At 30.5% G+C, this 12888-nt stretch overlaps 2 protein-coding genes across 4 annotated transcripts; one reads left to right on the plus strand and one right to left on the minus strand.

The window, feature by feature from the left end:
- Nucleotides 1-2473: 2473 nt before the first annotated feature.
- On the plus strand, nucleotides 2474-4757 carry LOC100306674 (protein DSS1 HOMOLOG ON CHROMOSOME V). 3 transcript variants are annotated; one of them, XM_003523025.5, is made up of 3 exons: nucleotides 2474-2672; nucleotides 2828-2932; nucleotides 4393-4757. In XM_003523025.5, exons 2-3 carry the CDS (start codon nucleotides 2842-2844, stop codon nucleotides 4521-4523), a joined length of 222 nt encoding a protein of 73 aa, XP_003523073.1. In that variant the 5' UTR covers nucleotides 2474-2672; nucleotides 2828-2841; the 3' UTR covers nucleotides 4524-4757. The 3 variants fall into 3 exon arrangements, with proteins under 3 accessions (XP_003523073.1, XP_006578623.1, XP_006578622.1); XM_006578560.4 differs by having other exon boundaries at nucleotides 2509-2633; XM_006578559.3 differs by having other exon boundaries at nucleotides 2514-2668.
- Nucleotides 4758-7662: 2905 nt separating this feature from the next.
- Nucleotides 7663-8112, minus strand: LOC102662620 (RING-H2 finger protein ATL56). Its single transcript, XM_006579235.3, has one exon. It carries the CDS (start codon nucleotides 8110-8112, stop codon nucleotides 7663-7665), a length of 450 nt encoding a protein of 149 aa, XP_006579298.1.
- Nucleotides 8113-12888: the final 4776 nt, after the last annotated feature.

Raw genomic sequence — 12888 nt, forward strand, 5'->3', positions numbered from 1 at the left:
GATATTGGCCCCTCTAAAAATTTTTTTAGCCCCTACTATCAATACAAAAGACCATAATACCCTTTTGCTTCTTTCCGCACACACCCCTCCATATGTTTCCTTTTTCCTCCCTTCTTTCTTCTTTCACTATCTTCCTTCCTTTCTTCTTTTTCTCTCTTTCCTCCCTTTTAGAGGTATTTTTTTCCCCTCTTCTAACAATACAACAGAATCATGATTTTATTGTGTTACAGATTCACCCACAATTCCATTGTGTTACAATTTATCTAATACAATGAAATCATGAATTTGTTTTGTTAACACAATAGAATCATGACTCCGATGTGTTAGATAAATTGTAACATACTAGAATCATGATTCTATTGTCCTACAAATTATGCAGCAAATGATTTTTCTTTTGAAATAACTCGCAAACAATTTTTCTTTTTAAAAATTGAAGTCCATGAACTTGCATTTCTAGATATCACTTTAATGCACCCCCTTCAACGAAGATAAAAAAAATTAGGTTATACGAATTGACAATCTGTATGAATCAAAGGATTGACAATCTGTATGAATCATATGAATTGACAATCCATATAACCTAAAAAAATTAAAAAATTAATACATATATATATATATATATATATTTCAATTTTTTTTATAAATTTAGTTATATTTTTTTAATATATTTGTGTAAATATTATTACATTAAGCCGTTTATGCAACTGCATAAAATATGAAAATTTAGATATAAATTTTCATATATATGCTTAACAAATAACTATCTCTCTTACCCATACATTGGTTGCCATATGATCAACATATGACACCAACATTGATGTATCATGGGGTTTGTTTGAAAAACCATTTCTATCAGCACCTACACGATCCATAATGGGCTCTTGAGGCTTCTCATGAACCTCGTCAGCAACATGATCCCATGCTCAACATCCTCAGCAACAGCTGCAATTGTCCGTTGTCCACATGTCGATGTTGTCGGCTTTCGACATTGAGGGACTTCTTCCTCATCACCAACAACCTATCTACCTAAGGTTCTTCCTAAAAATCTACCTAAAGTCTGACGCAATTCTTTAGTTCTAACCATAATTTACAAATTTGCACATTAATATCAAATAATGTCATCGTTCAAATAATAGTTGAATTTCATATTTCATTACATTTTTTTTTTCATTCTATTACTCAAAAACTACTAACTAACAAATTCACTAATAAATCTTCTAAAACCCTACAGTACTATTAAATGTAGTATGTTTTAACAAATTTAATAAAAAAAATTAAAATTAACATTAAATGATTAATGTAGAAAGTAAAATATATCATCAAAATCAAATCACAATTTAATTTAAAATAATTTATAAATTACTATTTAATAATATATAAATAAATATTTAATTACTTTATAAATATCTATTTTAATACCTTTATATATTCATCAATTAATGTAGAAATTCATTTCCAAAATTTTTATACTTCACATCACAAATTCTAACAAACTAAAATATACCATCAAAATCAAAGTATAATTTTATTTTTTATTTCTAATAAATGACTACTTCATTATTTTATAAATAATTATTTTAATACTTTTAAATATTTATAAATAAATTAATAAATTCATTTTTATTTTTTTATAATTCCAAAACACTATTTATATAAATATTTAATACTATTAATGTAATAATATTTATACAAATATATTAATAAAAAAATTGCATATACAATATTACGTTTTTTTGTTTAACTAAATTCTAAAATATATTCATTATAAAAATTTATTCATTCATTTTTAAATAAAAAAATTATTAAATAACTATTTTAAATATATAAATGTATTAAAATAGTTATTTATAAAATAATAAAATAACAAAAAAATTATACATTCATTTTTAAATAAAAAAATTATTAAATAATAATTTTTTTAAAAAATGAACTAAAGTAAAAAATATTTAATTAAATAAAAAATATTTAAAGTAAACAATAATACTTATTTATAAAATAATTAAATAACAATAAAATTTAAACATTAATTTTTAAATAAACAAATTAATTAAATGAATATTTTAAAAAAATTAAAATAAGCAAAAATATGGATTGAGAATATGTATAATACATACGGCGGATTTATATGGATTGACAATCGGTATGGATTATATGGATTCTCAATCCATATGAATTATACAGATAATTCGTATGATCCAGACAGATTGTCAATCTATATGATCATATCATATGGATTCTCATTTTATATCATTGTACGGATTGTCAATCCGTATGATTTAAAGTAGTTAAATTAAAACAAATACATAGTTGGAGAGATAGAAATACTCACGACAATGACAATAACGGGAGGAGAGGGATGAACGGAGGGAAAATGATTATGACCATGTAATAGAGATTAGTAAATGAATGTTGTGTCACGAAGGAGAAGATGAGACGTGCATATTTCAATTTTAAGCAAAGAATAATTTATTCATTTCACTTTAATGACTGGGCGGTAAAAGAAATGCAGAAAGAATAACCCTCCCACTTAAGATAATTGGCACAATATACTTCCATATTCCCAAGGCCCAAAAGGCCTAAAACCGCGCTGTGAGTGCTGAGAACGTTACTTCATTCAAAAGCAGCAACAGCAGGTTATTCTTTGTTTCTTTTCGTTCTTCCACAGCCGGTAGGTACTGTTTTCACTCTCATTGTTTGAATTCTTCTCTGTTTGTTTTAATGGCACTGCCACACCGTATCATTACCCTCTATCAAACCTAATTTCGCCCCTTCTCTTTATGAATGAATTCATTGAATATACGAACTTAGGGTTTTTAAATAACTGCAGATTCGGCTTTGTCCATGGCCACCGAACCAAAAGCAGCCACTGAGGACGTCAAGATTGATCTCTTCGAAGACGATGACGAATTTGAAGAGTTTGAAATCAACGAAGGTAAATCTTGTCCTTTCCGCACGCAAATCTCGTTGCCTCTGTTTCAATTTTTGTTTTGTTTATTTTTCCCAATTTTTTAAACATGTTTTATCTTTCGAATCGACATCTGTTTATTTTTCAACAATTTCTTGGCCTCTAACAAACCGAACTTTTAATCGGACCAGTAAGTATAATCCGGTTTCGTTTGAACACTGCTTCAAATCTAAAATTTGATTCTAATACCAAATTTGAAATAATCAAGTGGAATTAGCTTATGAGTGAAGTCCCATAAATGGCTTTTTATATCATTTCTAACATACACCACCACGGATTTGAACTCGGTGCATTAGGGTTTCACTTTAATTGTTGTTTTCTTTTTCTTCTCTATTTATTCTGCTACCTATGTTTTGTTTTACTGTTAAAGATATTTATGGGTAAGATTGGAGCCAATCAACCAGATAGTACAAACTATATGTTTAATAAATAGTTGATTATTAAACAGTATGTCTAGCTGAATCTTTTTACTGAAATTTAATTTATTGGTTATTTGTTTCTGATCCATAGACACATAAGATAATAAACATAGTGGACCTAATACATGTTGTATGCAGTTCCTAATAGTTAATAGTTTGTACTACTGTATTGTTTTTGAACTGTATTATTGTTGTTAGTAGTCCTTACTCCTTAGTATAAATTTCATTGTACTATTAGAATTGAAGAAAAAGGAATTTTCTAGTGAAGCTTGTGTTCTGTCATGTCCTTTTCCGGTGTTCCACACGTCTGTGGCTCATTTCATCCTCTATTCTAACTTCAAAGTTTTAACTTTGAATGAAATGTATAGTTAAAAATGACCTAGCCTAGATTTTAAATTTTGAATCACCAAGGCTTTAGTAATGGACAATGAAATGGCCATTTATGCATTTACTTTTTAGGATCAACATATTTGACATGAATACTCTACACTAAGTGTGTGTTGGTATAGTGGTCTTAGCAGGGAAATTGTATTTCAAAAGGATGGCTGTGTCATCAAAACTCCTAAATTTGGGCAGTTTTCCTCTTAAATAACAAGTTAACAAAGACACTTCAGGGACTCTACCCTGTAAGCCACCTACGTCATGTCCTGTTTTATTTATAAAATGCACTAAACATGGATTATAAGTTAAAACTCATGTTAAGCATATTCCATTCTGCTTTAACATGTCTACTATACACTACCTTAGTACATCTAGACAAGGCATTATTCTGTCATTAGTTAACTCATGCTGTTCATCTTGTTTCTCGTTCGTAATAAACACTTATTAGGACTTATTTGATCACTTGAATTATTTTATTTTCATTTTCTTTTTTTATTGTTTCTAGTGATGGTATTTGAAAGTTCTTCAGGTATTAGAGAATGCTTATTCCACTTGATTTGTTTCGGGTCTTGGTGTCATTCTAATGTTTCTTATTTTTGTTGCACTTTATTGTTTTACAACTTTCAGAGTGGGATGACAAGGAGGAAGGGAAAGAAGTGACTCAACAGTGGGAGGATGATTGGGATGACGATGATGTTAGTGATGATTTCTCTCTTCAGTTGAGAAGGGAGTTGGAGAGCAACACCGAGAAGAACTAAACCACCTGCTAGTTATTGTTGCTTGATATGGCATGCGTTATGACTTGGGTGTTTGAGCTCTTCGAAGGAGATGAAAACTATGCCTTGTTAGGAAGGAAATTGAAGAACATAGGGACATGACTTTTCTGTTATTTCCTGAATATATGCTTTAGAAGTTATTGAGTGCTTGTACTTTAATTGAATTCTGCATTATTAGGTGCTGTCTGGCTTTAAAATTTGACTTACAATCTCGAATTATTTGTTCTTATTTTCATTTTAGGGTTGGGTGGGCATGCTTTTCTATGAACCAGTCTGGCAAATAGTGCAGTTGAGTTGCATTTCTCCATTTTCTACCTGCCCACCGGTTCCAAATAGGAATTTCCTAACTGAAGAATCAACGTAAAGCCTGAAAAAAAATTGACTAATCTAGGAAGCATTTGGCAGATAATTAAATACTTATCTGTTAATTTAAAAAGAATTTAAAGGTATAATTCATTTAAATAACCCTAAGTTTAACGTTTGTTTATTGGATAAAAAATTTATCTGTTCTATTGAGTTTTAGTTTTCATTTTTGAATCTCAACCAAACTATACCGAACTTGTATTATTATGTATGGTTTTAAGTAAATTATTTACGCCAATTTGTCATGGACATGGAAAGAAAAATGAGTGAAATTCAAATTGAGTTTAAGAAGTCTTTGATAAAGTGGATTGGATTGCATCAAACGAACTGATAAGAATCAATTGATAGATAACCAGGTTCTCACCATGCAGTGTTTCTTCATACAGCATGGGTTCTTTTTGCAAAACACCTAAAATGCCTTATTTTGTATAGGGATTAATTAGCAAAATTTCTATGCTTGTCAGTATAGCCGGTATTACAAGTTACATTCAATTCATCCTCATCGTTTATATAAAATATCACTAGTATCATGTTTCATGTTTTTTTTTAATAACATTCCATGTTTTATATTTAATGGACATGATGGACCAAATTTTACAAAGTCCATCTTAGAGGCCCCCTTGAAAAGACTCTTCTAGACCCCTTTCGTGATTTTCTCCATTATCTTTATTTATTAGTTGCTGACTCTTCTCATGTTAATTAATTTGATTTCCCCTTGTTTTGTTGATTTAATGTAGGTGAAGAATATTGTTCTTTTAATCTTTTAGACTTCTAAAAATCAAATGCCTTATTTGTGACTTCTTTAATCCTCATCTCCTTGTATGTGACCTTTCTTCAAGTTCTGTTGCTGGCAATAGTGGCAGATCTATGTTACAAAAAACAAGGATAAAGATAATTTTCTTATGTATGATACCTTTAATAATTTTAAATATATATTATGATCCCTCAACATATTTGGTCCAACTCCCCCACTAACCGAGTAGTACTAATTTTCTGAAGCTGTTAACCGAATTTTATATTGTTTTGGTGATCCTTCAGCCTTTAAAGATATTACTCATCTTGATTCTTAATAGTCTGCAATCATAACTTTGAAAAAAGAAAAAAAGAATAAGGAAGATTATTTCACTCTAAGAATGTTATAGCATTTAGACGAAACTTTTACAATACTGTGAAGCGATTAAAGTATTAAAACTAAAAGAAATAGTTCAAAAATATGGAACTTACAATTGGGTCCTTTAATTAATAGCAAACCAATCAATTTAAGAAAAACCAATTAGCTTGATTCAGATGGCTTTCTTCTTCGAAACTAGATCAAACCCAAAATTAGATCTAAATATAACAATATTATAAATTATTCCCCTTAAAAAGACATAATTAGTAAATCCCATATTTAATTTTTTTAATAAATTTAAGTTACTTGATGTTAAAATAAGAAAATAAGTGGAAGATACTCTTACTTTTTTTAAAAGTGTTGTGTCAAACTACATTTTAAAAAAATTTCAAGGTTAAAATTTATTGATAATACTTTTTAAAAAGTTATATATATATATAGTTTAATATGTCATAGATATAAGATAATGATTTATCTTAGGATACTGTATATTTTTACTGAATAGTTGCAAAAGAGCGTTTTATGTCTATATACAATTGACTAAGACAAAGACAAGTCACCAGATAATGATTAATCCCTGTATAAGTATATTGACAGGATGGCGAAAAGTATAAGGAATAGGAAATTGTAATTTTCTACGGAATATTTTCGAAGAGCATTATCTATTATATCGATATACAGTTAGCTAAAGATAAGATAATGATTTATCTACGTTATTAGCAGATGGGGGGAATGACGAAAAATCTCAAGATAGTGTACAAGTACCAATCCTCATCATAGTTGATACTGTCCAAAATACAATAAAACCAACCCCAAACAGGCAACGGTACTTGCGTCCATTCGATATGATAGGACGAAAAAGACAAAGAAACATTCACTCCTTCGGCTGAAAATCTGTCCACGATACCCAGCTGTCTGGAAGGATAAGCATTTCACACACACCAACCAGAAAACAAAAATAATACTGGTAGTTGATCCATTGCATAATTTGAATCTGTTGATAGTTGATTAGATGATAGTTGATAGTTTTAGAGAATTGTTTTAGAAAGAAAGCTATATCATTGATTTCTTGGATTGTCAATTACAACATACCAATTGCTTATTTATAAGTTCAAGTCACCAACCTCTCAATGGTGAATGTTTTTACATTACTTTAGGTCTTTCTAGAGTTTTCATGATAGATTAGTATCATGATAGTTCTAGATTCTTCTATCTTATACATAGACTTATAGTTCTAGATTGTTTTACCATATTCATACACATTATAGTTCTAGATTGTTCTACCATATTCTATAGTTCTAGGATATTCTATTATTTTCATACATATTATATTTAAGAATATTCTAAAAATTTATAGCAATTTCAACAGAATTAAATTGACCCTAGAACTGAAATTATTGTGTTAATCTAATAAGAATAATTAGAGTTAAATATATGAAACATTGAAAACATGTGTGTAAGAACAATATTTAGATGAGATGGTAAATTACATCCACAAAGGCAAATTTGATATAACGGGTATGGCTCGGTTGGTTTAACCGTGCGTAAATTTGATTTACTTTTCTTTGCTGATAAAAAAAATAAAAATCTGACACAAAGGCAAATTTGGGGTGCTGAAATTCAACTAATCATACACATGTATGTGTTCTATTCCGTTACAATTTCTAAACTTTCAGAAACAACACTTTGTTCCCTCACAACTGGTGAATGAACCCATGTTCTACAAATGGGACAAACGGGTGTCTGCAGTATCCATGAGTCTATACACTGCACATGGAAGCTGTGGCTGCAATTGGGCAATAATCTGCACACATCACCAACCTTGAAATTCTCCAAGCAAACAGCACAATCCACTAGGCCACAACACCCTTTAGTACTCTCTTTTGGCTCTTCATAAGGAAAGCAAGGAAGGTTTTTCAGGTCACCAACGCTGTCGCCGCCAAACATTCTCTTCATGGCATTGATGCTGCGATGAGTACCTTCTTCTTCTTCTTCGTTGTTGTTCCCTCTGAAGGCCCTCCCCACGACGCAGACATGGATGACCACCAAAATTGCTATCCCCACAAAGAGTATGATCAAGGAAATCACAATTTCCATAATCTGGTTCTGACCTAATTTTCACTCACTGGTCCCAACCTTGGTTTTCTTTTGAAATTGGAAGTGTCTGATCAATTTGTTTGCTCCTCAAAGGGAACGAATTAAAACACAGGTCAAACAACCACCAACTGAAGCAACGGTAAGCTACCTGGTTGCTTTTATCATAACGCATTTATAATATATATATATACTAAAATCCAAAACGCATCGCATCAAGTGAATGTGAATAAGGTAGACTTTTAGATCTCACTTATTAGACTAGAAGTTCTTTTTTTTTTTTAAAAGGATAAGAGGGGAATCTATAAAATAAAGACTTAGACATTCTAGTAAGTACATTACTTAAGAATTAGTATGAGTGAGTATGAAAAGAGTGAAAATGAAAAGGGTGAGATGAAATATGCTACCTATGAGTCCTTATTTTTAGGAGATGTTATGCTGTAATAGCTCTCGTAAAAGAATTATTAGCTTATGAATAATAGCTACTAAATAAATATAGTTTAGAGATAATTGAATATCTCTCACAAAATAAGGAGATTATAATATATTCAAATAATTGAATAGTTAGAGATAATATGTCGAATGAGAGTCCGAAACGCTTATATTCCTATGTATCTTGGAGACATTCGACGACACAATGATAAAAATATTTTTAATCCATTTATGTTTGGACAAGCAAAGTTTATATATTTTAATATGGAGGAATTTAATGCTTAAATATTACTCCCTTCTTTTTTTAATTTTATCTCTCATTTGTAAAATTTAAGATCACATTAACTATTATTATTATATCAATTATAATCTTACTTTTTACATGATTTTAATTAATTTACACATCTATTTAATATGGAGTGGAAAAAAGAGGATAAAAATAAAAAATTCCACAATAGAATCAACAAAATTTATTATCTTTTTTGGTTTCAAAGTAACAACCTTAAAAGATAATTAATGAGGAGTAGTAGAAAATATGTAAATTTAATTCTGTCTCTTAAAATTTATCATATTTTTTAAAGTTATAAAAACAAGAAGCTACATTAAGGAGTGGAGTATTTATTTGAGAGTGTCGAGGACCAATTTCATAATATGAATGTATACGGGCTTTGATCATGTTTGATCAAAGAATATATAAAAACTAAAATCACAATAATACTATATTCTCTTACAATTTTTTTCTATTGTGTTATAAAGAAGATATTAAATTTAAATAAGTATATTTACTGTCTTAACAAAACTAACCAATATTTATATGCAAAAGAAGTAAGAAAATTAATGAGAAGATTTAGAAATATTAAAAAAAAAACACAACAGAAAACTGAAAAGTTATCTTATTCTTTTGTGGTTTACTACATAAACTACGTGTCGTGTCAAGACTCAATTCAACAGGTGTTGAAGTTCAGTACAATCCAAAACAGATCTAGATCAGATAACAATAGTAATGACTAAGTATAGGATTTGAAATTTAATTGTAACATTTAAAGTTTTGATTAGTATTGGACTTTTGCTCTCCGAGTCTTAATTCGGTCACAGTATATTTCAACAAATAATAATAATAAACAGAAAGCTAAAACATGTTACTATTTGCTTTTATGATTGAGTGATTTTAGTGGGCAATATGACAGGTAGGAGTATGTAAAATAGTAGTGGGTGATTTGAGTGAGTGATTTTAGGAGCAATTGAAGGATAAAGTAATTAATCTAAACAAAATATGTAAATCAAACACATATATATTTTTATTATTATTGATATGTAACAGAAATTAATTAATAATATTTATGAAATCTAATATATTTATTAAATTTAATAAATATAATATATTGATAATGTTCCAAGTATGAAATGTTATTTGAAGTTTTTTTAAAAAATAAATGTAGAAACTAACTTATAGATTCCATTAAATCAATTTTGATGAAAAAACTGAGTGGAGTAAAGACAAACCACAAGTCTAAAACTAATTGTTTGGTACAACATAAAGAGAAAAGAAGAAAGATAGATGAGGGGAAATTTTAAAATTTGAATTTAAGAATTATAGAAAGATAAATATTTTGTTGTTTCTGTATACTAATTTCCCTCTCTTTCTTCGTAAATAAAAATGTACCATTTTCCTTATTCCTTTATTCTATATTTTCTTTCATTTGATTGATACAAAATGAATAATGTTGCAATTATATTACAGATTTTATATTTGTCATTACTATTATCTAATGCAATTTTGTATTGGACTTCAATGAGATTCAACAAGTAAATAGTTATTTTGGTGTTTGAAATTGAGAGATATTTTACAAGAATGATAGTTTTCTCGTATGAAATTGTCAAACATTAAATGCTTTCAAGGTTGGAGCTATTGTTATTTGTCTCATTATTTGTTTCCACTTTAGCATGTAGTTAAGCAACTTCCTATAGCATACGTGCTGGCAAACATTTTGTACGGTTGGTAGGTATAAAATAACCAACTAGCGTTAAGAGCAATAATACTTAGTGACATTATTTATTAATTGGAACCTGAAAATTCGTTTCCAGATTCGCAATGCGTGTGATGAGGTCCTCCATGTGTTGAGCGAAGCTTGCAATGCCATTAAGGAGTTGTGCGAAGTCGCTAGCTTAGCGATGGCATCCTCCATGCATTCCGATGAAGACGACTTCGATCGTGTACCGTGCCATGGCCAAGCAATGAAAGCATCAATGTTACTTGATGGTTCAAGACTCAAGCAATCCCCAGAATCTTCCTTCACAAACCTGAGAAAGAAGAGAGAATTCGAGAAAGGGAGAAAACTCAAGAGAGAAGAAGAGAAAATTCTCGTTTTTATTATTAGGATGACTCTACATGGTTCAACTTTTATAGACATGGCTAGCTCCTAACCGCCTAACTACCATAACCGCTTTTGCAACTAACTCATATATTACAATACAACTTGTATTATTCTTAGTACATGAGCTCTAACCATCTTCTTCCACTACTAAAAAAGGTGTTTTTTACATCGGTGCTTCTAAGATGGTTATAAATGACCGTCTTAGAAAGTGTGGCGGTGACATAATTGTAATTAAGAGCAACACAACAACGTTGTTTCCGCAAACTCGTCGTCGTAGCCCCATGCAATGGAAAATTTGTAATTATCTGATTACCATACAAAGACGGTGTTGTCCCAAAAACCGTCTTTGTATCGTTACTGGTTGCACGTGGTGGACATGTGATTGTTGTTTCGTGTTATTTGGCGCCTATGCAGGTGATTGAAACACCTTTCACTACTCCCATTCACTACGTGCCCTAGCTAGCATCCGTTCTCCTATGCCATATGTTCTGCCGTTTGTCGTGCCGCGCGCTCCAAGGTTTGCTTTCACTGGTGGTTTGCTTTCCATAAACGTGTCGTTTGTCCGTTCTTTCATCTTGTGCCCTCCAACAACGCTGAGCCCCAATTTAGGTAAGTTTTATACCAGAGTCTGCATTTGGTTCATATGTTCATGTTCATTTGTAATGCTTATATTCCTTCATTCATACATTCAAGTTTTGTCTCTAGTCAGGGCCCTTGTGTCTCAGCAGTGGTTGTGGGTCTTGTACTACTCCGCAACAGATTCAGGTGAAGCTGAGCCCCATTATAGGTAATGTTTATAACAGTGTAGTTTTTAATGTTTCTGTTCACACTTCAAAGCTTTTTGTTCTTGTCTTCTATTATTTGCTTCTTCCTTTGATTATTCTTGGATAAGAAATTTTTTTCACTTAGTTGTAGTTTCAACAACCATAAGTCTAACACACACGAGATTGTCAACTTTAATCATTGAAGGTGGAACATGCATGTATTATCCTAGGAGGAAGCTGTAAGTTTCAAAAATAAGCCCTGAAAATCACAAAGAATTGTTTGTAGGTAAGAAGATCAAATTATTAGATGTATACTTGTACTTAGGTCCTAGCTACTACTAGATGTATACTTCTACCCAGGTCCTGTTGTCCAAGTAAATTGTAGATCTAAAGTCAGAAGATCAATTGGTTTATTGATTGGACATAAACTGTATATAAGTACACGAATTTGATCCCTCAAAATATTAATATGTTCCATCCCCCTGTTTCCTATTTGTTTACCTTCTATTTCTTTTTCCCTAAATAAGGTCTATTAAGAGCCATGAGCCTGCTATTTTTCTTTTCTTTTTTTCAAAGAAGCCAAAGCCTTCTCTTAGTCTCTTAGGAAAAAAAACATGTTTTATGCCTTATTACAAGATATAAAACATGTTTTATGCCTTGTTAACATGCTGGTTAACATCCATGTCGTTCCTCCCTGGCTGGTTTGCATGCAGATATAAAAAAAGTCAATATAAATATAAAATGATGTAACCATGATCCATATATGGGACTAAAATTTTTTAGACCTTGAGAAAGAAGGGAATCAAGTGAAGTGTTAATTAATCAAAATCAGATTATTATTATTGAGCCTAAAAATTTGTTATCAAGCTTACAGTCACACCAAATCGAAAACTCTCAGTAGTGGCATCAGTGAGCTTTTGTATCTTCTGATGATCTATTTCTTCTCTGGCGATGGCAAACCTATTAAAGTAGAAAGTAACAAGTTGTTGCCTAACTTCTTCAAGTATCTTACATAATCTTCTTTTTTCTCGATTCACGATTGCCCATGTGCTACATCAAGGAAAGTACAGAAAATGGAGCAAATATTATGGGTTAGTTAGTAATTATGAAAACTGAAAGAAATGTTTTTTTTTAGATAAAAGAGATCGGAGAGGGGCTAAGTAGATGTGGAGATTTACATCCCAACTATGTTGGCACCCTAATCTCAA

This window comes from Glycine max, chromosome 4 (assembly GCF_000004515.6).
Source record: "Glycine max cultivar Williams 82 chromosome 4, Glycine_max_v4.0, whole genome shotgun sequence".
Classification (NCBI taxonomy): Eukaryota; Viridiplantae; Streptophyta; class Magnoliopsida; order Fabales; family Fabaceae; genus Glycine; species Glycine max.